The following is a 27894-nucleotide window of genomic DNA, read 5'->3' as shown; positions in this document are numbered from 1 at the left end:
TGTTCTGGATAGCCCATATAAATGTTGCATCCAGTGCAAAAAGAAAACAGCCCTACTGTTGAAATTGGAAAAAGCACTAAAGAAAACGCCAGAAAACACCAAGTTGGTGCTTTTTTGAAAAGGCACTAAAAAGCCAGTTTGGGGCTTTTTGGAAATCAAAAAGCACTAAATTTGGTGCTGAAAGCACCAAATTGGCATCACTGCTATGAACGTCGTCATTATTTTGTCACCCGGCTATTACAAATATTTGCAAAATTAAAAATGTCAGTTTGATTTCGAAAGCCGGCCGCTAAACAACGAAACAGCTCATTAAAGTTGTGTAGATAGAACGAAGTAGTAGCAAGTGTGGTTTTACAGAACAAAGTGCAACAGTATATTTTTTCTAATTCTTATTTAAATAAACTACAAAGCATTTAAAACAACAATATGTCTTACCACAAACCTGAAGCTAAAGCTATCCAGGAATTGAAAGATATCGCACAACGTTTGCGTATCCATTCCATTACCTCAACTCAGGCCTCCAAATCCGGGTAAGCTAAACTTTTATATATTTCAATATTGTATCATATTTCAGGTTAACAGTGCATTTTAATATCTCATATTTTATACATTGAATAAAGCCTTCATATATATTTTTAAGTTGTAAATAATGGACATTACTTATGATTTCAAGTAGGAGTAAAAGTAGTTTATCCTTGGTCTAGTAGTAACACCAGAGAAAACACACAATATGTTGAACATTTACAGCTTTATGGTTATTGCAAAAAATGTTGCAAATGTATGCAGGCAGTGTGAGCCAGTATGGGTAGCTATCTTTGGAACACGTGGTTTCATATCGCATAACATGACTATATTTTTAAAATTTTGGTTTTCAAATTAAATTTAAACCGCATTTTGTATCATTTTTTTGATAACTTGCTGCAATCTCTATTGTGACCTTTTTCGACCTTGACTAGTGATAGTGTCTAGCTAAGCACAAAACAAAAAATACTCACTAAACTTCTCACACCACTGAAGTTTGTATTTGAATGTTTGCTTGCATGACATGGGTCTCTAAGATGTTCAAGTGCTTCCAATTAGATTTTATGTGACACCATGAAACTAAATATAATAACAGTTTGGGAGTATTTCTTTTGGGTATTAGGTATTGCATTGTCAGCTTGAATGTACTTAGCACATGTTATCCGGATAGGTCCAATTTTTGGCAAAGGCATAAATTTTTTTATTTTGAACTCAATGTAATGTTCCACCTTTTGTCAGAAAGGCATATTTGTGAAGTTGCAGACACTGGATACTACCTTATTGCTTATATTGGTTTTGGTATCCAACACACCAAATCTACCCCAACTACAGTGAAATCTCTGAAAGGTGCACACCCACGATCGCCTAAATTTTGTCCACCTTTGAGATGTGTCCAGGGTTGAGAGATTTTAATGTGTTAATATAGCAAACGTATCCAGACAACTGTCCATGTTTGGGATGTGTCGGGTTTTCAGAGTGTCCAAGTTTGAGAGGTTTCATTGTATAATGAATATGGTATCCAAATAAAATGTAATATATCATATATTTAGAATTCAAATAAAAATCTCATACCCGTGGACCCAAAGAGGTCCTGATCGAAATGTGGACCCCTTCCCATATAAGCAATATTGTACTCATATTAGAGCTAATTTAGAGTACATTGCGAATTCGATAAAAAAAATGTAGAGGGAACTTTTAAAAAGATCACCAATTAAAACAAATTGAAAAAAATCAAAAAACCTACACGAAACTTTGGATCATCATGTTAATCAAAAAAGTTATAATTTTAATTTGCTTTTACAGTTTTTAAATTTTTATTATTATAGTTGTAAATTTTTAATTTACTTAATATTCTATCCTTAAAATACATTCTCTTGCACCTACTTTGTTCCGCATGATCAATTTTCGATATTGATTTGCATACCACCCAATTCTAATCCCAATAAAAATGGGTTCTGAATTTATGGTAAAACAAGATTGTGATTTGTATCCATATTGTTTTGTTGGGATCTTAAGAATGTGTACCACTGTGAGGACCAACATTCCAAGCAATTCGTCAAAGCGGATTGGTACAAATATTTTAAGAACAATCTTTGGATTATTTCATGCGCTAATTTAGTTTCGAATTATAACAAAGTCATGCATCAGAACAGGTAGTATAATCAGGCTGATGCGATATGGGTTTATTTTCATCTTGTATCCAGATCACGGAATATTTCGACTCTGACGGGATTTCCCAAGGCGGTACAAGGACATGCATGATGCGTGTCATGTGACGGTAGGTTACATGGGGTCACATGTATGTTACGCTGCAATCAATCACAGGTAAATAAGAGTTCAGACGGCTGCACTGGCCAGATCTTAGTACGGCAAAAACTAGGCTGGTCCGCGGGTTTTTCGCCCTCCAGTAATATGATTTTACTCCCATATTACGACTGTTCTGTTCGCTTCTTGTATCCTGCCTGGTCAAGAAGCATACTTTTATAACGCTTTCTATGTAATAATATCGACCCTGACATTCCTTCGTTGTGGTTACTTGTCGACAGTGTGGCAATTAGGATGATCACCGCGATAACATCCTGTGCTATTGTGAAAACATGTACTGTTTTCACATAGGGATTATCAAAGTAGTCACATAAAGAAGATCCAGGGAAGTGCTGCAGCTCAAGCGTTGCCAACATGTGACTTGAGGATTTTTTGTCCACCTTTGAGCTTATCAAAATTAACAGTGATATGAACAGTTTACTATGAAAGTTTGTGTCACCGAGAATATCGGGGTATGTTCCGATATTCGGAATTGCAAATCGCAAAATGTTTGTTTTGCCATATTTTCTTAACCCCAAAACATATAAATTAAAAATTTGGCAACATAGTTCTCTTTTTTGGCCTTGAGGCTTATTTATTATTTTGTGGATAATAAATAAATAAGAAATTTAAATAGAAATTGAATTTAAGTCCAATAGTATCTCAATATTTTTCTTTATAAGAAAACTAAATTCTGGCGATTTGCGATTCCGTATCGGAATATGGGGGATTATAACGTTTTTTTTTTTTTTAAATTCTTTTCGCCATTGACTCTGATGTCAAATTGTATATTGATTTGATCTTTTCATGTAGTGAACAATGAGGCTGACAAGTAAAATGCAATGAAAACTCTCAGAATTGGACACTCACGGTCGGCTAAATTTTGTCCACATTTAACCAGTTATGAAAGGTTAATTTTAATGCGTTAATATAAAAAAGGTTTACAGGAATTGTTCACTTTTAGAGAGGTGTTTCAGAGCGTCGCAAGTTTGGCGTGTCATTGCCCGGAGGCAGCAAAAAAAAACACAATGTGAATAATGACATCGTTGATGTATTGTTCCTATAGTGAATGCTAGCCAAAAATCATTTAGAATTTATCATTCATCCTACTGACGTTGTTGCTGAGCCTAAGTTAAGTCAGGTGTTCCAAGGTAGATAAATTTCTCGACTATTTTAAATTTTTAATTTTCAACAGTTCATATCAACAGCTCGATATCATCATCTGTGCTTTATCCCCTTTTACTGAGAGATCCATGAAATGTTAGACTGATATATTTAACGTTCAGACTGATGATTATGAAAATCGTTTGATAATCTTAAATATATTTTAAACAAATTAGAAATCAAAAGAACTAATGATGGCAACTCTAATATCATTATCTTCATATGTGATTGAATAACTATGAATTATTTAGTTTTATGTGCCTTTTCTTCCACTGCTTCGTTTCGAAAGTATACCGGCATTATCAATAGGGCTTTTTGATTATCGTAATTTTTCCCGCTTGTTTATTGCGAATATTTTACCTCAGATTTTGCTCGTATACAATATTCGCACATAGAAAGTAGAAAGCAGTAAAAGAAAAAAAATCAAATGAATATCAACAAGCACAGATAATCAACAAAACTATAGCGTCAATGTTTGTCGCACCAAATACAGACAAAGATTACGTTTAATTTTAACAATTATACACGGTATTAGAAATGAGTTAGTTGAGTTATATATAATTAGATTTTAATAAGAAATTTATCATAATATTTTGGCAAAATAAAAAAAAAAACTGTTAAATCATTGACTTCTTTTTCATTTCATTTATTTAACAATACAGTAAGCCTTCGTGGCCAATAAATCGTATTGTTCTTAAAAATAGTAATTGTAAAGTTATCAATACTAATCATTAATAAAGGGTGATTTGTTAAGAGCTTGATAACTTTTTTAAAAAAAAAAACGCATAAAATTTGCAAAACCTCATCGGTTCTTTATTTGAAACGTTAGATTGGTCCATGACATTTACTTTTTGAAGATAATTTCATTTAAATGTTGACCGCGGCTGCGTCTTAGGTGGTCCATTCGGAAAGTCCAATTTTGGGCAACTTTTTCGAGCATTTCGGCCGGAATAGCCCGAATTTCTTCGGAAATGTTGTCTTCCAAAGCTGGAATAGTTGCTGGCTTATTTCTGTAGACTTTAGACTTGACGTAGCCCCACAAAAAATAGTCTAAAGGCGTCAAATCGCATGATCTTGGTGGCCAACTTACCGGTCCATTTCTTGAGATGAATTGTTCTCCGAAGTTTTCCCTCAAAATGGCCATAGAATCGCGAGCTGTGTGGCATGTAGCGCCATCTTGTTGAAACCACATGTCAACCAAGTTCAGTTCTTCCATTTTTGGCAACAAAAAGTTTGTTAGCATCGAACGATAGCGATCGCCATTCACCGTAACGTTGCGTCCAACAGCATCTTTGAAAAAATACGGTCCAATGATTCCACCAGCGTACAAACCACACCAAACAGTGCATTTTTCGGGATGCATGGGCAGTTCTTGAACGGCTTCTGGTTGCTCTTCACTCCAAATGCGGCAATTTTGCTTATTTACGTAGCCATTCAACCAGAAATGAGCCTCATCGCTGAACAAAATTTGTCGATAAAAAAGCGGATTTTCTGCCAACTTTTCTAGGGCCCATTCACTGAAAATTCGACGTTGTGGCAGATCGTTCGGCTTCAGTTCTTGCACGAGCTGTATTTTATACGGTTTTACACCAAGATCTTTGCGTAAAATCTTCCATGTGGTCGAATAACACAAACCCAATTGCTGCGACATTTCATTCATCGACATTTCACGGTCTTCAGCAACACTCTCAGAAACAGACGCAATATTCTCTTCTGTACGCACTGTACGCATTCGTGTGGTTGGTTTAATGTCCAATAAAGTAAACTGAGTGCGAAACTTGGTCACAATCGCATTAATTGTTTGCTCACTTGGTCGATTATGTAGACCATAAATCGGACGTAAAGCGCGAAACACATTTCGAACCGAACACTGATTTTGGTAATAAAATTCAATGATTTGCAAGCGTTGCTCGTTAGTAAGTCTATTCATGATGAAATGTCAAAGCATACTGAGCATCTTTCTCTTTGACACCATGTCTGAAATCCCACGTGATCTGTCAAATACTAATGCATGAAAATCCTAACCTCAAAAGAATCACCCTTTACTTAAATTACCCTACACTCCACCATTCTCACTTTGGCCAAAGTCACATAGCAGTAATAAACCCCCTCTCAAAAAGGGAACAATTTATTCGTGGTATAATTATCTGCGGATTTCTCACCGATCTTTTTTTTTTTTTTTTTGATTCGATATCTTAACAATTCATCCTTCATGTCCCAAAAAATAAAAATAAAACTAGAAAAACATTTTACAACATAAATAAAAGTAGAAAGCTTAATAACTAAATATAAACTTAAACTGAACCTACTTCTTTATTGTATCTGGACTTATTATTATTCCAATCTATAATTTTTTTCTTAATTTTTTTTTTTCAAAATATATTTTTTACATATTCATGTTTAACTTCAACTAATAGTAGCCATTTCTTCCGGAGGGAAAAATCTACTCCGACTTTTGTATCCCCAAAATATTTCTTGACCGATTCTCCTTCAATTTTGTATGGTTTTTTAAATCTAACTGCACCCCAATTGTAACCAGATTATGTGCGTGAAGATAAATTCCAATATTGAAATTTCCAAAAACTTAGCCGAGTTTATGAAAACTGAGTTCAAGCCCTGTCCAATGAACCTAGTCTACATCCCACTTGGCTTATTTTTGGCATAGTGGGCTCCGTAATAAAAAAAATGTTGAAAAATTATTTTCAAATTTGCACTTCAAACTCAAATTCCTTTGTAATGAACACTTTAATGATTATGAAAACTGCGCTCAAGCTCTTTCCAATAAATCTAATCCCTATACCGCACGCGGCTTAGTTTTGTCATAGTAAGGCCAAACACTAAAAATTCAAATTTGAATTTGAAAAACTAAAATTCGAATTTAAGCAGCAAATTTCTAATTAGAAGTTTTTGTTTAAAATCGAATGAATTTTGTAGATTTGGAAGTCAAAATAAATCAGAAGGAGCCAAATCAGTAGAATACATTGTGTGGGACAGCAGCTCGTAGTCAAACTCGACGTTTGTAAGAGGGGTGATGTAAGCTACTGTACTTTTTCAAAATATTGGGTGTATTAAAAAGAAATTCATTCTTTTTTCCCAAATCCAATCCATTGCAATTAACCTACCTCACAAAATTTTTCATTAGATGCATGCTTTGTTTTTCAAAATAGGCTAATTCCTACCCCACAGAAAACTATAATTCTATTCTCTTTTTTGCCCGCAATATTAATGGGATGCAATATTTTACAACCTGTCGATGAGAGAAATTCGATTATCAAGAGTCTACTGATAAAAATCGTAAATATTATGAACACTTTCGCTTTTACTCTTTTTCATTCATTAATTATTAAAATTTTAATACTATTGTCATATCAATGCGCTACTCTTCTCATTTTGAGATGATAGTCTCATATATATATCATCGAATGATATTATAACAAATCATTCACGCAGACACATACACACATACCCAATGTCTGTGTTTTCGAATGTTTACTGCATCTCATATAAACAAATAATAGTAATTTTTCATACATACTTTGCTATTATTACCTTCTATATCAGCAAATTTTTTCGCTGATATGAAAGTGAATGTGGGGTTCTGTCACACATTGTCTCATTTAGCAACCGTGTTCAATATGATTTTTGTGGTCGTTGGTGTTTTGTCAAGAACGAAATTTACCATTTGTATTATGTTCATTGACATTTTTTGTTAAGTAGAATTGTCAAATTAAGTTGAAATTTCGATAAATTTGTTTAAATACAAATTCAGTATAGGGATTTAATGTAATAAATGTAATTAGAATCAAAAAGTCGACTGTTTAAAAATTAGATTTTTTTTGAGAATTTAGAATATTTACGTATTCATATTTACGCCCCATTTTAATGAAGCTCCGTCAGAGCAAGTTTAGCTAACTAGTCGACTTTTTGACAATTTGGAAAATGTATACATTCATATTTAGAGTATTTCTGTACAAATGAATTACTTTTAAACTATAATAATTTCACATTTTCTAAAGTCGATTTCCACCCGATTCTGGCTAACACCAAAAGTCGAATTTGAACATTTCGAAAAGCCTACCTTGACAAAAATTGGAATATATATACTATAGTAATTCTCTAAAACATTTTTTATATAACCAAAATATTTTTCGAGATATATTGCCAGAAATATTTAACCATGTCCGTCTGTCTGTTGTAATCACGTTAGAGTCTTCAATAATGAAGCAATCGTGCTGAAATTTTGCACAAACTGGTCTTTTGTCTGCAGGCAGGTGAAGATCGAAGATGGGCTATATCGGTCCAGGTTTTGATATAGTCCCTATATAAAGCGACCTTACCCATTTGGGGTCTTGGGTTTATAAAAACCGTAGTTTTTTCAATTCGCTTGAAATCTTGAGGTATTTTGGGACCATAAAGAGGTGTGCCAAAAATGGTGAGTGTCGGTCCAAAACATTTTCCGATTTTACTTCTTGGGCTCCTAGAATCCTTAGTTTTTATCCAATTCGCTTGAAATTGGAAATCTAAAGGTATTTTAGAACCATAAAGAGGTATGTCAATCTCTCCATGTTTTGGTATAGCCCCCAATAGACCTATCTTCTGATTTTACTTCTTGGGCTTTTGGAATCCATAGTTTTTATCCAATTTGCTTGAAATTACACATCTAGATGTATATTGAGACCACAAAAATGGTGAGTATCGGTCCATGTTTTGGTATAGCCCCCATATAGACCAATATCCCGATTTTACATCTTGGACTTATAGAAACCGCATTTTTTTTATCGAATTTGCCTCAAATTGAAAATCTAAAAGTATTTTAGGACCAAAAAAAAGGTGTGCCGATAATTGCTTGAAATTGAATGTAAAATTTGCAGATTTTACTTCTCGTAATCATTTAAATAATGGGGGTGTTAAGACATGTAATAAGAGAAGATCTCATTTTTATCAAATTTATCCAAACACCAAAATCATCGATATTCCACTTTAAACCCCATTTGTTTACTTTGTTGCTAGTCGTTTGTTACGAACAAAAACACTTCACCACCCCCTTTTTGTCGTAGTTTCACACCAGCTAAGCAATCCCCACTCAAAGTTGTCGTCGTTTGCTCTTGATATCAACACAAGCCACATATCTCTTATACACAATTTCTTCGTTTTGAATGATACAAATATTCTCTTCGCTCATCGTCATTCTTGCTGCTGCCTTATTCTCAACATATCATGCTATTATAACTAGTCACTCGATTACATTGTTGGTGTGATCACCGCTACTTTTCACCAACGTTCAAGGCCAACAACTTGTCTGCTGTCCTTTTCTTACTTTCATTTTAAAGCAGTGATTTTCTGTTTAGCGGTTCGTGACGGCTGGCTGATATAAATTTCTTTGAGTATTCATTATCGTTCTTGAGCTTTCGCATTGTATAAAATATACGAGAAAATAAAATTGTTAAAAAAGGTCTAAAATTAATTGGTTTTAGTTTATTTTTTGGAAAAAAGGTTTGAAAAGGCTCAAATCTTCATCAAGGTCCTTCGAACCGGATGATTTGATTGTTTCTTCGTAAAAAGGAATTACTTTCAAAATGATGTCATCGCAGTCACTATCACCAAATGTTGAAAGGGAGCACCGAGTTAAAATGCTACAACGAAATCGATTAGTAAAATTACTGTCTAATTTAAATACTCAAACATTCGATGACTTGTCGCAAGCCGAAATTGAGGTAAAGCTGGAATTTCTGGAAAGCAAAATTAACCTTTTTGAACAGTTACAATCCGATTTGGAATACATGGATGAAACGCAATTTAATGAAACTCATCGGGATGATATGGAGTCATCGTATTGCAGTGTAAAGGCAAAACTGGTAAATGTTTTGTCATCAAGAAAATCATTTGCGGCACCACTACATAGCACAATGATTACTCAACACGACCATTCATCGAGGGTTTCTGTTAATCTACCAAAGTTGCAATTGTCAAAATTTAGGGGACAATATAAACAATGGCTGGACTTTTACAATATGTTCTCAGTGTTAGTTGACCAAAATGAATCCCTATCCAATGTGGAAAAATTTCAATACCTTCGATCGTGTTTGGAAGATGATGCTGCTCAATTAGTACACTCGTTAGAAGTTACAGATAGTAATTACCAAATGGCTTTAGAACTTTTATCATCTCGGTACGGCAATAAACGTTATATTTTTAATGCTCATTTGCAAGATATCTTTAACATCGAGAAATTAGTAAATCCAAATTCATCGCAACTTCGAAATTTCGTCGACACTATCAATGCTAACCTTCGCGCAATACAATCATTTGCCTCAAAATCACAAATTTCTGACGGAATTTTATTAAATCTCGTTGTCTCAAAATTCGATATCCAAACAAAAACACAATGGGAGGAAGAAATTTCTAATAATAGCCATAACCATTCATCGGAACCATTCTATTTGCCAGATTGGGATTCACTAACCAAATTTCTTGAAAAAAAGAGTCAAACTATGGATATTATTGCGAACGATAGGCTTACAAAATCTAATTCCCATCATAGAAAACCAGTGTCGTTTGTCGTCTCTGAATCAATATGTCATCTTTGCGACCAAGGCGGTAAACATAATCCATTTCGATGTACAGTTTTTATGAGTCTTGACCCTTTAGGTCGATATGACCTTATAAAAAAGAAAGGCTTGTGTTTAAATTGTTTGACTCCAAATCATGTGTCTAGCAATTGTCCTTCAACGAATCGATGTCAGCAATGCAATGTGAGTCATCATACGCTGCTCCATAGAGAGAAAACTAAATCCAAAGTTGATGATGAGTCATCAACTCCTGTTGTTCTTCAAGTTACAAAAGGCAACGAAATCATTATAGCCACAGCATTGGTGGAAATCGTTTCGTCTTCGGGAAAGAAGATTACAGCGCGAGCAATGCTAGATTCAGCTTCACAGCTGCATTTTGTGACTGAGCGTGTAGCGCAAATTCTAGGTTTACAACGCGATAAAATAAATATGGACATTTCTGGGATTGGAACAAATTCAATTAAAGCATATAACCAATGTCGTTTCAATCTAAAATCTATCCATTATGCTTTTAACTGTTTTGTAGAAGCTGTTATTTTGCCTTCAATTACTGGAAATCAACCACATACAGCGTTTAACATCAATGGTTGGAACATACCACTGAACATTAAAAAGAAACTTGCTGATCCAAATTTTAATATTCCAAGTCAAATCGATGTGTTATTGGGAACGGGTGTTTTCTATGAACTTTTAATGATAGGACAAATTAAGATTCAAGAAAATCTTCCAACTTTGCAAAAAACCTCCTTGGGTTGGATAGTGGCTGGGGGCATAACAAAATCACCCATAGCGTCATCGACTACTCAATATTCTGTTCTTGCAACAACAACCACCCATCTCGAAAAAATATTAGAAAAATTTTGGATCGTAGAAGAGAATATCAATTCCACACCCGCCGAATTGAGTGTCGAAGAGCAAGATTGCGAGAATTATTTTAGTCAAACTACCACACGTTGTCCCAAAACAGGCCGCTTCATCGTTCGTCTTTCATTCAAATCTATGTTTGATAAGCTTGGAGATTCATATGATATCGCATATAGAAGACTTCTCTCATTGGAAAAAAGAATGCAAAGCGATAGTGAACTAAAAGTTGAGTACACCAATTTCATCAACGAATACATAGAACTCGGACATATGAAGCTTGTGCAAAAACAATCGTCGTTTAATTATATTCCACACCATTATGTTACGAAGCTAGACAGTTCGACAACAAAACTTCGAGTTGTCTTCGATGGCTCCAGCAAAACTACCTCTGGAGTATCACTCAATGATCTTCTTCGAGTAGGCCCTAAACTACAAGATGACCTTTTTACAATTCTTCTTCGTTTTCGTTCTCACAAAATTGTACTCATGGCAGACATTACAAAAATGTATCGCCAGGTAATGATACACCCTGACGATAGAAAGTGGCAATGTATTTTGTGGAGAAATTCACAATCAGAACCGGTTAATATTTATCAACTACAAACCGTCACATATGGAACTACGTGCGCGTCTTATTTGGCAACAAAGTGTTTGCAGCAATTAGCCCAGGACCAACAATTAAAATTTCCTCTTGGCTCGAAAATAGTTTTAAATGATTTTTATGTCGACAACTTAATGACTGGTGCCGATACAATAGACGAGGTAATTGAAATTAAAAACCAAGTTACAAAGTTACTAGAAACTGGTGGCTTTCCTTTGAGAAAGTTTGCATCGAATGTTTCAAATGTAATTAAAGATATTAATATGGCGGACAGGGAACCAACATTTCAGCTTTATGATATGGAATTCATAAAGGCACTTGGATTAAAGTGGAGTCCCTCAGCAGATTCATTTCTTTTTTACTATCAGTTACCTGTAACATCGTCAAAATTAACTAAACGGAAAATTTTATCGCATATTGCAACATTTTTTGATCCACTAGGATTAATAAACCCAATTATCGTACAATGTAAAATATTAATGCAAGGCCTCTGGAAGCTGAAAATACATTGGGATGAAAGCGTACCTCATTCAATCGCCACACAATGGGAAAACATTTGCCGTTCATTGCCAGATATCAAAAACCTTAAAATAAAAAGGTTGGTACATATAAAGTCTAAGATTGAAATTCATGGTTTTGCAGATGCCAGTACAAAGGCATATGGAGCATGTATATATGTAGTCTGCAAGGAAGGTGTTTTCGAATCATCATTGCTTTGCGCAAAATCTAGAGTTGCTCCAACTAGACCAGTTACGCTACCTCGCCTTGAGCTATGTGCCGCACTGCTATTAGCTGAACTACTGGATTCTGTTTGCAAAATTTTTAACCCAAATCCTGAAAATGTCCATTGTTGGTCTGATTCATCAATTGCATTAGCATGGATAAATGGTGACCCTAATCGTTGGAATCAGTTCGTTGCTAATAGAGTTCGAAAAATACAATCAGCTACGTTCCAATATACTTGGCATCATTGTCCTACAACAGAGAACCCTGCTGATTTGGTGTCACGCGGTGCAAATGTCAAAGACTTGATTGACAATCAATTGTGGTTCTATGGGCCACAATTTCTGCAAAAAGAAGTAAATGAATGGCCTCAATTGGAGCCCTCTTCACAACCAATTATACCTGAAGAGCGACATGAAGCAACCGCATTGTTGGTCGCATCATCTCCGTCATTGTTCAAAGGTCTTAAGTATGCCAATAGCTTCAAGAGAGTCGTAAGAGTTTTCGCCTATGCAAATAGATTCATTAATTTATGTAAGAGAAGAAATGATGTACCCGTAGGGGATATAACCATTGAGGAAGAAAACTCAGCATTAATGTGTATATGCATATCAATCCAAAGAGAATGTTATTCTGAGGAATATGAAAAATTATCCAGAAAAGAGAATTTGAGGGCTGGGTCTAAATTAAGCCAATTGTCGCCATTTATGGATAACAACATTATTCGTGTTGGAGGAAGGCTAATAAATTCTTCGTTGCCGTATGCCACCGTTCATCCAATATTGCTACCTAATGATCATCCATTTGTCGACGTTTTGATTGCCTATTATCATAAATTGCATATGCATGCTGGTATTCAAACTTTAACCAGTCTTCTTCGTGATCAATTTTGGATCGTAAATTCACGTGATACAATCCGACGAGTAATACATCAATGCATAATATGTTATCGTTGTCGACCTCGTATTGCCGAACAAATAATGGGATCTCTTCCTAAAGATAGAGTGGAACCAACATATCCCTTTGCTATTACCGGGGTAGATTACTGCGGACCGTTTCATATTACACCAAGACTGCGAGGTAAGAATCTGATTAAAGTGTATGTGGCTGTTTTTATTTGTTTCAGTACGAAAGCCATACATATGGAGTTAGCTACAGACCTCAGCAGCACAGCGTTTTTATCGGCATTAAAAAGGTTTGTTGCAAGACGTGGAAAGTGTCATACCATATACTCAGATAACGCCACAAATTTTGTGGGAGCTAATCGAGAATTGAAAGAGATGTTGCAACACTTTCTCTCCACAGAACACATAACAAATGTAGAAGAAATGTGCCGACAAGAAGGTATACAATGGAAATTTATCCCTCCGCGCTCCCCACACTTTGGAGGTTTATGGGAGAGTGCTGTAAAGCAAGCTAAATATTTTCTGCAAAGATCTCTCGGCAATTGCTTGTTTACATACGATGAATTACAAACAGTTTGCTGCCAAGCTGAGGCAATTGTAAACAGCCGCCCATTAACACCTCTCTCTAGTGACCCGGATGATTTGCGTGCTCTGACTCCTTCTCATTTTTTAATTGGAAGAACATCTCATACAATATGTGAACCCTCAGTGGTAAACGAAAAGGTTGATTCACTGAAACGGTATCAGCAAATGCAGTGGGTACAACAATCATTTTGGAAGAGATGGCATGCAGAATATATCAGAGAACTTCAAAGCAAAACAAAATGGAAACTACAACACACCAATCTTAGCACAAATTATTTGGTTTTAATTAAGGAGGACAACCTTCCCCCTTTAAAATGGAAACTGGGAAGAATCGTCGAAACCATACAAGGGCCAGATGGACATGTCAGAGTTGTTATTGTAAAAACTGCTGAGGGTCAACAAAAGCGAGCAATAACAAGGATTTGTAAACTTCCAATTAATTCCAATTAAGGGCGCGGGGAGTATGTTAAGACATGTAATAAGAGAAGATCTCATTTTTATCAAATTTATCCAAACACCAAAATCATCGATATTCCACTTTAAACCCCATTTGTTTACTTTGTTGCTAGTCGTTTGTTACGAACAAAAACACTTCACCACCCCCTTTTTGTCGTAGTTTCACACCAGCTAAGCAATCCCCACTCAAAGTTGTCGTTTGCTCTTGATATCAACACAAGCCACATATCTCTTATACACAATTTCTTCGTTTTGAATGATACAAATATTCTCTTCGCTCATCGTCATTCTTGCTGCTGCCTTATTCTCAACATATCATGCTATTATAACTAGTCACTCGATTACATTGTTGGTGTGATCACCGCTACTTTTCACCAACGTTCAAGGCCAACAACTTGTCTGCTGTCCTTTTCTTACTTTCATTTTAAAGCAGTGATTTTCTGTTTAGCGGTTCGTGACGGCTGGCTGATATAAATTTCTTTGAGTATTCATTATCGTTCTTGAGCTTTCGCATTGTATAAAATATACGAGAAAATAAAATTGTTAAAAAAGGTCTAAAATTAATTGGTTTTAGTTTATTTTTTGGAAAAAAGGTTTGAAAAGGCTCAAATCTTCAACAGGGGGTAAAAATCTACAGATTTTAGATTTCAAATCAAGGAGTAATTTCATCATCTTCTTGCACGCTTACACGACATGTTTATGATTCCTCTAAAACTCAAACAAAATTAGTTCTTATAAATCCAGAATCTGATATAGTCTTCGTAGGTAGAATCTTTAAATTTATCGTCGGGAAGTTTACTGGTTGAACTGCTCTGTTTGAGAACATCTATCATAAAACCCCCTTGAAATTTTCAAAGGAAACTATAATATTTGATTCATGGTGGTGGGTATTTAAGATTCGGTATTTACTGCGGTGTATATTTGTTTGGTATTGTTTTTTTTTTATACCCACCACCATAGAATGGTGATGGGGATATAATAAGTTTGTCATTCCGTTTGTAACACATCGAAATATCGATTTCCGACTATATAAAGTATACATATATTCTTGATCAGGGAGAAATTCTAAGACAGGTGCATGCATGTCCGTCTGTCTGTCTGTTGTAATCACTCTACATCCCTAAATAATGGCGCTATCGTCCTGAAATTTGGCACAGATTCGGTTATTGTTTGCAACCGATCTACCGATTTACGGTCTTGGGCTTATAAAAACCGTAGTTTTCATTCAGTTTGTCTGAAATTGGAAATCTAGAGGTATTTTATGACCATAAAAGGGTGTGCCTAAAATGGTGCCTATCGGTCCGTGTTTTGATATAGCCCCCATATAGACCGATCTCCGATTTTGCTTCTTGGGCTTCCTGATTTTTCTTCTCGGGCTCTAGAAACTGTATTTACTATCCGATTTGCCTGATATTGAAAATCTAGAGGTATTTTATTGGGTATATCCCCCATGTAGACAATTTGTCTGAAATTGGAATTCTAGAGTTATTTGAGAACCATTAAGAGGTGCGTCGAAAATGGTGAGTATTGGTCCATGTTTTGGTATAGCCCCCATATAGGCCTACCTCCGGAATTTCTAGGACTTCTAGAATCCGGCTGACCACAAAAAGGTCAGCTGAATATGGTGTGTGTCGACCCATGTTTTGGTATAGCCCCCACATAGCCCGATCTCCCGATTTAACTCCTTGCGCTTCTAGAAACCGTAGTTTTTATCCGATCTGCTCGATATATACATATATAAATATACTGGTATTGTAGACTCTCAAAAATATGTATTGCATTTATTCTTACCGGTCCATATGGTAAGGCATCGATATAGACCGATTTTTCTTCTTGAGGGTACACCCAAAGGAAAAATATTTTCCTTCGGAATGAAATTTTAAACAAACGAAAATCCCCTTTCGTATAAAGTATTTTCGTTTGGATACGAATTTAATACGAATTTTTGATAAGCGATTCAACGATTGTCTCTAAAATTTATGGTAAAAGGAAACTTTGCTTGTATAAAATTTCGTTCCTCAGAAAAGAAAACTCTTCTTTCAGTGTATAGCAGGCGAACTGTTCATGAAAATTGCTTGAAACTGAAAGTACAATTTCAAGATTTTACTACTCGTAATCATTTAAATAATGGCGGTAAAAATCTATAGATTTAAGATTTCAAATCAAGGCGTTATATCATCATTTGCACGATATGTTTATGAAACTCAAACAAAATTGGGTCTTATAAATCCAGAATCTGATCTAGTCTTCATAGGTAGCATCTTTAAATTTATCTTCGGGAAGCGTACAGGATGAACTTATTTGCTTGGGAGAATATTTGTCATCAAACCCCCTGAAGTTCTATTCGTCGTTGCTAACCCGCTACGACGAAGAGTTTTCAAAGTAAACTATTATATTTGATTCATGGTGGTGGACCGAACTTAGTGCTGTATATACTTGTTTTTAATTAAAATTTAAAATTGAAAATTTTTGGAAATTTCATTGAAGAAATTTAGATAATACAGTTGTTGGTATACCGATCGATTTAGGATCGCCTTCTGAGTCTATGAACCTTTTGGTATCCATATGTCAGTGCATCTACTTGTTGTTTCGTAGGATACACACCCCAATTCTTCATCTATTTTATCCAATTTTGTGCACGCTATATTTTTGGCTCAAGGATGCTAGCGTTTAAATATAGATATAGCCTCCATATACAGGTAAGGCTAGGAAAGGTTTAGTGGCAGCCTGCTATTTAGAATCATCTCATATTGATGGCAACTGGGATTGATCCATAGACCGGCATATTCTTTAGTCGTTACCTTGCTCTTTAAAATGATAGCCCAAAACGGAAAATTCTATCTTATTGGCGACTGATCGATTGGACAGCCACTTGTCCATGGTTTATACATGCTTGATTTTGAAAAAAAAAAAAAAAAAAAAAAATACAGCCGCCATATACAGGATAGGTTAGGTAAGGTTTAGTGACAGCCAGATAGTTAGACTCATTCCAGTTTGGTGGATTGTATACTGGGATTCATCCCTGGATGTTTGGATGCAAGGCGGGTGTGCTAACTATTACACCATGGTGACTGACATGAAGTACCACCGGCATTTTCTTTAGTCGTTACCTTTCTGGTAATGAGACCCCAAAACGAAAAACCGTTCTAACCGTTTTATATTGACCTAAAGGCTTGGTTATTTTTACAATAAATATAAATAAATAAAAATAAAAAAGTCTATCTTGTTGACATAATAATGTACGGAACATGAGCTTCTAGCTGTCTATACATGCTTTATGCGACCGTGTCAAGCGTCGTTGGAGCGTCCATGATCTGCCGACCATGTTTTTGTCTTCGATTGTCCTTACGTAGGGCCACATTTTCGTGCATACGTTAGGTTAGGTAAGCACGACTTTTTTATGCGAATATTTGGTGGGTAGTAAATAATACAATGAGCTGTCTATAGAACGGCAAGAACTGGTAACGTGTAGTTTATTTAAACCCATAATATATGGATTATGGCTTTTATCACCTTACTTTAAAATATAGACCCTTTAAAGGCGAAAATTCTCATTAATTCTGTTTTAATTTTTTTCTTTAATTTTAGACATCCAACATCATGTTCCTCGATTGCTGAAATAATGTCGGTATTGTTTTTCAATACCATGCGTTTGAATTTGAAATTCCCACGCGATCCTTCTAGCGATCGTTTTGTATTGTCTAAGGGTCATGCTGCTCCCATCTTGTATGCTGCTTGGGCAGAAGCTGGACTTTTCCCCGTGGAAGATTTGCAGAATTTACGTAAAATCGATAGTGATTTGGAAGGTCATCCCACACCTCGTTTGAATTTCATTGATGTTGGTACTGGATCTTTGGGTCAGGGTGTTGCTGTTGCTTCCGGTATGGCCTATGTGGGCAAAAATTTCGATAAAGCTGATTACAGGTAAATACATTATTGGTGAAATTAAAAATAAAACTATAAAATGATTTTTTAGGACTTACGTTGTTGTCGGTGATGGTGAATCCGCTGAAGGTTCCATTTGGGAATCTCTTCACTTTGCTGGCCATTATAAATTGGACAATTTATGTGTTATCTTCGATGTTAATCGTTTGGGTCAATCGGAGCCCACATCTTTGCAACATCAAATGGATGTGTATCGCAAACGTTTGGAGGCTTTCGGTTTTCATGCTCTGGTTGTTGATGGTCACGATGTTGAGGAATTGTGCAAGGCTTTCTATGAGGCATCGATCACAAAGAATAAACCAACTGCTATTATTGCCAAGACATTCAAGGGTAAATTTTTCCCCAACATTGAAGATTTGGACAATTGGCATGGTAAACCTTTGGGTGATAAGGCCAATGAAATCATTAAACATTTGCAAGGATTGATGGTTGACTCATCTGCCAGGCCACCAGCTTTGGCTCCTCAAACTCCCACCAAGAGCAAGCCAGCTCCTCCTGTAGATATCACCAATGTGAAATTGGCTTCTCCTCCAGCTTACAAACTGGGTGAACAAGTGGCAACACGTTTGGCCTATGGAACAGCTTTGGCTAAGCTGGCACAACACAATGATCGCGTCATTGCCTTGGATGGTGATACAAAGAATTCCACATTCTCCGATAAATTGAAGAAAGCTTTCCCAGACCGTTACATTGAATGCTTCATTGCCGAACAGAATTTGGTAGGCGTAGCTATTGGAGCTGCTTGCCGTGATCGTACCATTGCCTTCGCCTCCACCTTTGCCACCTTCTTTACTCGTGCCTTTGATCAAATTCGTATGGGTGCCATCTCTCAGACAAATGTCAATTTTGTTGGATCTCATTGTGGTGTGAGCATTGGTGAAGATGGCCCCTCTCAAATGGGTTTGGAAGATGTTGCCATGTTCCGTACCATTCCCGGTAGCACTGTTTTCTATCCCTCGGATGCAGTGAGCTGTGAACGTGCCGTGGAATTGGCTGCCAATACTAAGGGTGTTTGTTTCATTCGTACTTCACGTCCCAATACCGCGGTGTTGTATGACAACAATGAGCCCTTCGTAATTGGTAAAGGTAAAGTGGTCAAACAAAGTGCCAATGATCAAGTTTTATTGATTGGCGCTGGTGTTACACTGTACGAGTGTTTGACAGCCGCAGCTGAATTGGAAAAGGCTGGTGTTCATGCCCGTGTTATTGATCCATTCACTGTTAAGCCCTTAGATGCTGACTTGATTGTTGAAAATGGTCGTGCCTGTGGCGGTCGTGTTGTTGTTGTGGAGGATCATTACCAGTAAGTTTGTGAAAATGTTATTTTAAAGGAATTCCTAATAATGCCCTACATTTTTTTTGCAGACAAGGTGGTTTGGGTGAAGCTGTTCTCTCTGTATTGGCTGATAAACGTGATTTCGTTGTTAAACACTTGTTTGTCCCCGGTGTACCACGCTCTGGACCACCTACTGTTCTTTTGGACATGTTTGGTGTATCGGCCCGTCATGTCGTGGAAGCTGCCAATACCGTTTTGAAATTGTAAACTGGCAAATGATCACTGCCCATGAATCTATTCAATTTACGCACCAGCATTGTCCATTTGGATAATGCCGTTTTCAACATCCCATATAGAATTTACATAGCCATCCACCCCTAATCTTTAATATTTTTATATCATGTTTTTGTATCTATCTATAGTTTTTCCGTTTCATTTAAGTTTCACTATATAACCTGGTTATATGTACTATTTATGCATGAATGTTATTTCCATAGAAAACGAAAACAAAAATCTTAAAGATTTCATTCCTCTCAATAATATTATCATTGTCAATTGCAGCATTTATTAGTGTGCATTTTTAGTAGAGTGTTATTGCCTTTTTTCATTTTGTATAAGGTACAAATTTAAAAACAGATTTAATTTTTGTACGTTTTTTTTTGTTTTGGAATTCTATAAACATTTTGAACTATTTACATACATATAAACATATAACAAAAAATTAAACATGTGTCTTTTATTAAATCGGATTGAATTCTGTGTGCAGAGCCATGCAGAAAAAACTATTTAGAACTTACGGGGGTATTTAAAAATTGTGTTACCTTGACCGATGTTGTACCTCTCTTATCACTGGAATCAACAAATATGTTTGCATCGTAGGAATGTGTAAAGGATCAATGGGGTCTTGGAAGATCATCTTTTCGTCTTATGTAATTTATGTGTCGTCGAGGATTTGATCAGGTAGGGGATCTGGGAATAAACACCAGCCACTGTGCTTTCAGTTTATAGCTTACCAATGGTGGTATATTTTATTGCGGCATCATGGTTGCCTGGTTTTCTCAAATAGAAAAATACCTTGCATTAGATACGAAGTGCTGTGTAAGGATCTTGTCAGTAACTATGGTGGTAGGATTTCGAAGACTTTAATACCCACGACGAACTATGGCATTCTCTTTTAGATAATGACTAAAGAGGAATAATCATGGAAGAGAAGGCCACCACAAAAATATAGGTGATTGCAACAACTCGCCAGACTTTTGATTAGCTTTATATGCTCTGTTAATTGATGTAATCTGAGAATCCATCATTTCATTGGATTTGGGACCCTCCCATTAAATCTCATAGTCGATTTCACAATCTCTGAACGCGCAACATATGTCAATAAAAAGACAACACTAAGAGTCTTTTCAGTGAAACCCCTCTTATCAACACAGAAAAAAAATTCACCAAAATATTCTCAATTAAAATTTTAATTAAATTTCCAAAAATATTCAATCAAAATTTAATTGATTCAACAAACTTTTTAATTAAAAAAAAAAAATCAATCGCAATAATTAATAGTATCAATTAATTTTTTTAATGGGATCAATTGATTTTTAATTGACCATGATGATTGATACTATCATTTCTGCGATTGAATACATTTCAATTAAAAATTAATTGCATCAATTAATTTCGTGATTGAAGCTAAAAAATATTATTTTGTGTGAACGCAGCAACCGCTTGGTTTATATCTGCCGATCTCATTCTTCATGAGCATCGTTAGAACTACTTCTTAAGATCAATAAGTGGACCGACGGCACATGTATAAATTGTGGAACACTGAGAATAACCTCCCGAACACCGGCAGAAAATGGCATAGCTTCAGTCACATTGGCGACGGACGGTGCCTGAACCCAAGTATCAGGCATTCCTAAGACTATGACTTAATGCCATCTGTGATAAGTTAAAAAAAAAAAAAAACTACCCTGCTTATATTTCCAGTTATAGCCGCTGATGACACCACCACCAAATCTTTGGTCACACAGTTTTCCTCATGGATCACAGAAGTAGAAACTCGACTGAATATCAGAGTCGATGGATTCTATGGGTCACATTCGACAGCCTTTGCAAGTAATCAGGCCCAAGATACTAAGGTCACTTACCGGCAGGCGTGTGCAGTGTAGGGATACAAAAACGGTCAAGCAGTCGAAGTCGACTTTTTGGGGTCAAATTCGAAGCTTTGTGTATTCTCGCTAGCTCTCCCTTTTTGGCTTTATTTAGATTGATGTACGACCCGCCTTTAGAGATTGTGCAAGTGCTCTCAATCCTATGAAAGGACGGGAACAGACCAGACGATTTTAATGAAATGTCTGGCCATATTATTCTTGAGGAGGTTTCCTCATTCGCCATGCAAGGTACTCACAGTGATCGACTATATTAACGCCGGTGCAAAGTCAGCTTCTCTAAACTAGAAACAAAATTAAATAGAAGTGTAGATAACAATTTTCACATCATCGTGTAGTAACATGTATAGTGCCACCCATTATCGTCCTGCGACATTGTTATTACGAACAGTAGTAAAAGAAAAGTTAAAACTGAGACTAGAATATTTTTTTTCAAACCCCAAGAAGAAAAAACCATTCCAAACTCCGATCTAGTATATATGTATATCGATGCAATTATCATTTTTATTATATATAAAAAATTAGTTTCGTTGTGAACAGAATGAAAAAAAAACTTTTAAATAAACAAAACTATAAATGTATAACGACAGCGATGGCAAAACAAACTATGCAAATGAAGGATGGGCTATAAAAATTCTATTATAGATGATATAAGGACACAAAATAAATATGTATGTATATGCTGATTATTCCTTTTTTCACTGGTATTTAAGGAACTTCAACCTGTATTGATTTCAATACGGCCTTTTCACTATCTGTCAAATGACCAGCAAACATGGGGAAATGTTCGCTACTTGAGAAATTCTGTAAAAATTTCGTTAGATTTTCTTCCATATTCGTTTGAAATAGAGGATCCTTTAGTAGTTCCTGTGTTAATTGATCATCATCGTCGTTGTCATCTTCATCATCATTGAAATACAAATCCGAGACAAAACGTGCTTTTGGTGGAGAATTACCAGCTGGTTTTTCAGCAGCTCCCGATGATGGATCTTCATCGTCTTCGGATTCGGTCTCATACTCATCCAAATTAGCCTCTTTTAAATGATAGAGTTCATTTATCAATAACTTATACATTTTTACTAGAGCTGGTATGGTAACCCATTGATGATTTGCTTGAGATTGGGAACGAGTTTTTACCCTGGGTGTATTATTAGCTGCCTCATTAACTACCAAATCTTTAACGTTAATGGATGTTATGCGCGTGTCTTGTGTTGTTACACCATATTCGAAAAGTTTACACAGAGCCATTGTGGTGACTTTACGTTCATAGACACCAAAGAAGGAGGTTTGTTTGGACAACCAGTTATTGAAAACGAACTGCATGGCAGGTTCTCCAGTTGGACCAGGGACCGTAGAAAGGAAATTCAATACGGCATCCATCTGGGTTAAAAACAGATGGGCAAAGACAACCACAAGACTCATAATTACTCTCAAACACTCAACTAATTGCATTTTACTTATGACAGCTTTCAAAAGTAAATCAACATTTTCACCCAACATATTGCCCATTTTGGTGATGATAGTTATGACCAAACGACCAATCTGACCAGCAGTCAATTCGTTGTTCATGGGATTCAATAGCATAGTGGTCAATTGCATGATATAATTAAGACCTTCGCCATTATTGTAGGAGCATATTTGTTCGGGTGAAACGAAAATAAATGCCCGTAGACATTCTCCACCAGCCATCATAACGGCATGATCATCTGAACGCAAGACACATTGTATCATTGCTGGAAAAGCTGTATCTACCAATGCCGGGGGTAAAGGAGCTTTGGAATATTTAACAATTGTGGTTAGGACATCAAGAGCAATATCTTGTTTGGCCGTATTAGCTTGTTCACCCTGCAAAGCCAATATGCTAACTATTGTGGGTATGAATTTCTCTTGAAGTGGTTGGAAACAATGGGGATTTTGACAAAGAACTTTGATAACATCTTGAACCGTTTCAAATATGAAAGGATCCTCAGGATATTTGAGAAAAACTGCAATAGTCAATGGAATTATTTTCGCTTGTGCCTGGGCCGCAAATGCAGGATCGAACTGGAAATAAAAAGAAGTATAACACAATTTTTTATGTCGACGAATGTATTGATGTAAGTATAATCATTCAACTTACAGTTATAATGGTCGTTAAAGCCTCTAAAAGCATACTCAATACAGAGCTTTTGCAACCGGGAATTAAGGATAGAATACCTTCGACAAAACCAGGTAATTTGGCTTGAATCAAAGCTCGTTTCTCTCCATCAGATTTTTCGTGAGCCTCTACGAATCCATGTATAGCTCTAAAAGAAATGGATAAATGACAAAATAATTATATTATTGTTATATAATTTATAGAAATTGGGTATAGAAATATTTCATTATAATAAAAATTCGGCCATTGAAATTTTATAGAAGTTTTGATCATAATGGAATTTTCATAGAAAATTTCCGTTATTGAATTCGGCCATTGAAATTTTATAGAAAAGTTTTGATCATAAATGAATTTTCATAGAAAATTTCCGTTATTGAATTTTCACAGAAAATTTCAATAATAATTGAATTGTCAAAAAAATTTCGATGATAATCGAATTTTCATAGAAAATTTCGGTGATAATAGAATTTTTATGGTAATCGAATGTACAAAGACAATTCCGATAATAAACGAATTCTCACAGAAATGTTGTGATAATCGAATTTGCATAAACAAATTCCGTCTATTGAGTTTTTGTGGAAATTTCGATGATTATAGAAATTTCATAGAAAATTTCGATAATCGTTGAACTTTCATAGAAAAGTTTGGGTGATAGAATTTTTATGGTAATCGAATATTTAACTTAATTAACTTTTCCCCTTACAAACTCTAATTATTATAATTTTAACTTTTTTTCACTTACCTCACGGGTGATAGAATTTTTATGGTAATCGACTATTTAACTTAATTAACTTTTCCCCTTACAAACTCTAATTATTATAATTTTAACTTTTTTTCACTTACCTCACAGCACTAATTTTCAAAACAATTGCCTTGTCGGGTTGCAAACACTGCAGTGTGACATTTAAAATTTCCTCCAACATCTGTGGATTGTATAACTTTGATTTGGAATAGGTGCTTAAAGTCCACAGAGCACGTCCCACTAAGTGGGGACATTCTTGATTGTTCAACCAATTTCGTACCAAAGTTAGATAATTTAACAATTCAAATTTTTCTTCAGAATCTAAGATAAGATCACGGAAAACGTGGACAGCAACCATACAAGCTTCTTGAATTTTCCACCAATTTGGATTGCCTGCAGCTTTTTCAGCTTCTGCAACATTCATATGACGGCCCAAAGCCTCTTGAAGGGCTGTCAAGGCCTTAGGACCCAACTCTTCATTTAAAGCCTTTAAGTATGGATGAAAAAATATTAATTGTAATTCTTTAATTCCATTATCATTCATGATAACATACCGCTAAAACATCTTGACCCGAGACACGTATGGTCAATTCAACACCACCATCATCTTCATCCTCTACAAATTTCTCAGGATCTTCATGCCAGTCTTCGATTTGTTCCACAGGAACTTGGATATACACAATCATAATGTAAATTAAATCTGTTAAAACATTTTTAATAGTTGAACGGAATTTTCCAGCACCAATTATACATTGAACAAATTCGATTATTTGAATAATCATAGCAGAGAAATTATTGAGTTCATCATCGTCTTCATTATCAGCAGCAGGGAATGGGCTTGGCTCGGTTTGATTAACTGTAACTTTAACATAAGTCTCAGCAACTTGTGTTAGTAGTTGCCAAATAACGGGCAAAATACGATCCATATGACATTGTATATATTTGGGCATTTCGGTTACAAGGTATGTGAGAACTAAGGAATTAATGAAGAGGTTTTCTATAGAAGAAATTTTATCGTTTTTTATATAACTTACGTTTAACAATTTCCATGCGCAACATAAAATTGGAAGCAGCCCCACTATTCATAGACAAATAGTGGATTAGTTTATCCATGAAATTGTTCAATATGGAATTTGCCATAGTGGCCTGTTCTTGTTTATCCATTATGTTAATGCATATGGAAGTAAATAAAGGTTTCAATATGCGTATGGCCGATGTGCGGGTTTTGATCGAATAATTCTGTTCCGATTCGAATATACGATAGACTTCTGAGATAACAACTGGTCCAAGTTCTTTTATTTGTTTTTCATCATAGGAAAAATCTTGTAAAATTTGCATGGCTCCATGTATAGAATCTTCATTACCACCCAGACATTTAATGATGATATCAAACAATTCGGTCCAAACACCAGGCCATTCAGTTGCAGCAATTGCTGAAATAGCATGGGCCACTGATGATCTTATCTTAGAGTTGGGATCATACAGTCCATTGGGTAAAATGTTGCGAATTGTACGTTTGGCTTGGTCGGTGGCAACACTTCCAGCATCATTAGGATTTCCATCTTCATCCAATTCACCCCAATGATTTTCCACATAACGTGTTAACATAATACAAGCAATTTGTCTCAACGGAAGATCGAAAGATTGATTCATTATAAGTTCAGCGAGGTAAACGCCATAGCCTAGATAGGAAGAAAATATGGGTTTAATAAAATCTGCAAATGAATATAACAAAGCTAACTACTCTTTAAAAACTGAAGGTCTCAATAATGAAATAATGATAGTTAGGAATATACCGAATATACCACCGTGGTGCAATGGTTAGCATGCCCGTCGTGGGTTCGATTCCTGCTTCGACCGAACACCAAAAAGTTTTTCAGCGGTCGATTATCGATGATACATCGGGCTCCACCCAACCTACGTCCTACCTAAGTATTTATAGGACTATCCACTCATAATTCGAAGTTTTGGTATGGTGTTAAACCCAGCCACAGAAAAACGAATATCCTAAGTTATACATTGTAGATTAGTGGAAGGGATTCTACAGAAATTTCAAATAGCCACGGCCCTAAAAATCGAATTTTCCGGCATTTCTGGTTTGTGAATCTGCAAATCGCATATAACTAAAACTCGTAGATAATTCCATATTTTGGATTTTGCGAAATTTAAATCAGGGTTATAGATTGGGGATCTAAAAACAATCTTTGGACTTTTTATTAAAAAAAATTGAGGAAGGGCTCAAGGCGGGCGAAGACAAATTTTACAATTTACAGGGACAGCAGCCTGACTATTACAATTGGCTAAGGTCAACTGGGTGTCCGGTTAAAAGGGGTCGTTAAAACTACTGGACTATTGTAAAACCAATCGCCTCACATCAACAGGGCTTCCCATCCCCTTTCTTATGTCAATTAATAAGACTCTTCCATCTTCAGTGTTCCTTTAGGTAGACATATAATATCCAACGCCACGTTGAAATGTCACTATTGTTACCAAGGGGTTTCTTATATGTTTTAACTTTCATTGTAATGAATAATTATAACAAAACTATCTACTCCAATGCAATTTTTTCCTCCAGTGGCCCTTGCAGAAGTTAACAACACCAGAATCATAACCTTAAAATCACGCCATTAAAACATGTTTTTCGTAAATAAACAAACCTTCTGTGAACTCCAATTGTTTCATTCGTTGTTCGGCCGAGATCCTTACTGTGGATTCCGAGCTAAGTAGATTTTGTAGCTCTTCGAATAAGGCCTGCTTCACAGACTCGGAATCATTTTGAAATGCCAAAGACATCTTTCTTGCCTGAAGGAATTTTACTTGTATATTGGTCCGGAGAATAGAATTTACCACAGTTTCGCCCGATTTCCAGGAGAACAACTTATCCAACTCAGTAAGTAGTTAATGATCCACAATATTTCTAATATTTTATCAAACAAAATTCTCAATGGACGGGCGCGTGGTCTTATATTCCGTTGCCAGCGATAGTTTGTTTGATGAAGATGTTCTGTTTATGGTAGGTTTGCAAATTTTAGCGCGCAAAACGAAGGAGGGTGTGCAACAGTGATGGGAGCAAAATATCGATAATGTACAAAAATGCAAAATACATTTATCAACAAAGACAATCAGTGTTGCCACAGCTAGTCTATCAAAAGTGCTAAAATACTTAAAAAGTGTATCGGCCATGTTGTCGGAAGATATAATAGAGGAACAAAATATCGGTAATTTGCCCGAATGTTGTATAAAAATATTTATATATTCCATATAAAAATCAGTGTTGTTAATTGCTAAAATACCTGGCAAATGTAACTTGACTTTAAGAAGCCCGAAAAAAGGTTATCTCTTAAAGGTGTGTCTATGTTCGATTTTCGCGATTACTTTTCATGAAATTATCAGTATTATAAATGAAAACAAACATATTCCATTAAAGTCATGCCTAA

General features: G+C 35.7%; 2 protein-coding genes across 2 annotated transcripts; one reads left to right on the top strand and one right to left on the bottom strand.

Moving 5' to 3' along the window:
• Positions 1–281: 281 nt before the first annotated feature.
• Positions 282–20139, top strand: LOC142220545 (transketolase-like protein 2). The gene is made up of 4 exons (XM_075289732.1): positions 282–530; positions 17781–18116; positions 18169–19440; positions 19503–20139. The coding sequence occupies exons 1-4, from the start codon at positions 427–429 to the stop codon at positions 19678–19680; spliced, it is 1890 nt and encodes a 629-aa protein (XP_075145847.1). The 5' UTR covers positions 282–426; the 3' UTR covers positions 19681–20139.
• A 1910-nt stretch (positions 20140–22049) lies between these two features.
• On the bottom strand, positions 22050–27494 carry LOC142220541 (importin-9-like). The gene is made up of 6 exons (XM_075289729.1): positions 27115–27494; positions 25492–26139; positions 25012–25430; positions 24559–24944; positions 23698–23863; positions 22050–23621 (listed from the first exon to the last, which is right to left on the bottom strand). The coding sequence occupies exons 1-6, from the start codon at positions 27248–27250 to the stop codon at positions 22287–22289; spliced, it is 3090 nt and encodes a 1029-aa protein (XP_075145844.1). The 5' UTR covers positions 27251–27494; the 3' UTR covers positions 22050–22286.
• Positions 27495–27894: the final 400 nt, after the last annotated feature.

Source organism: Haematobia irritans, chromosome 1 (assembly GCF_050003625.1).
Source record: "Haematobia irritans isolate KBUSLIRL chromosome 1, ASM5000362v1, whole genome shotgun sequence".
Classification (NCBI taxonomy): domain Eukaryota; kingdom Metazoa; phylum Arthropoda; class Insecta; order Diptera; family Muscidae; genus Haematobia; species Haematobia irritans.
This window is presented reverse-complemented; position numbering and strand designations above follow the sequence as displayed.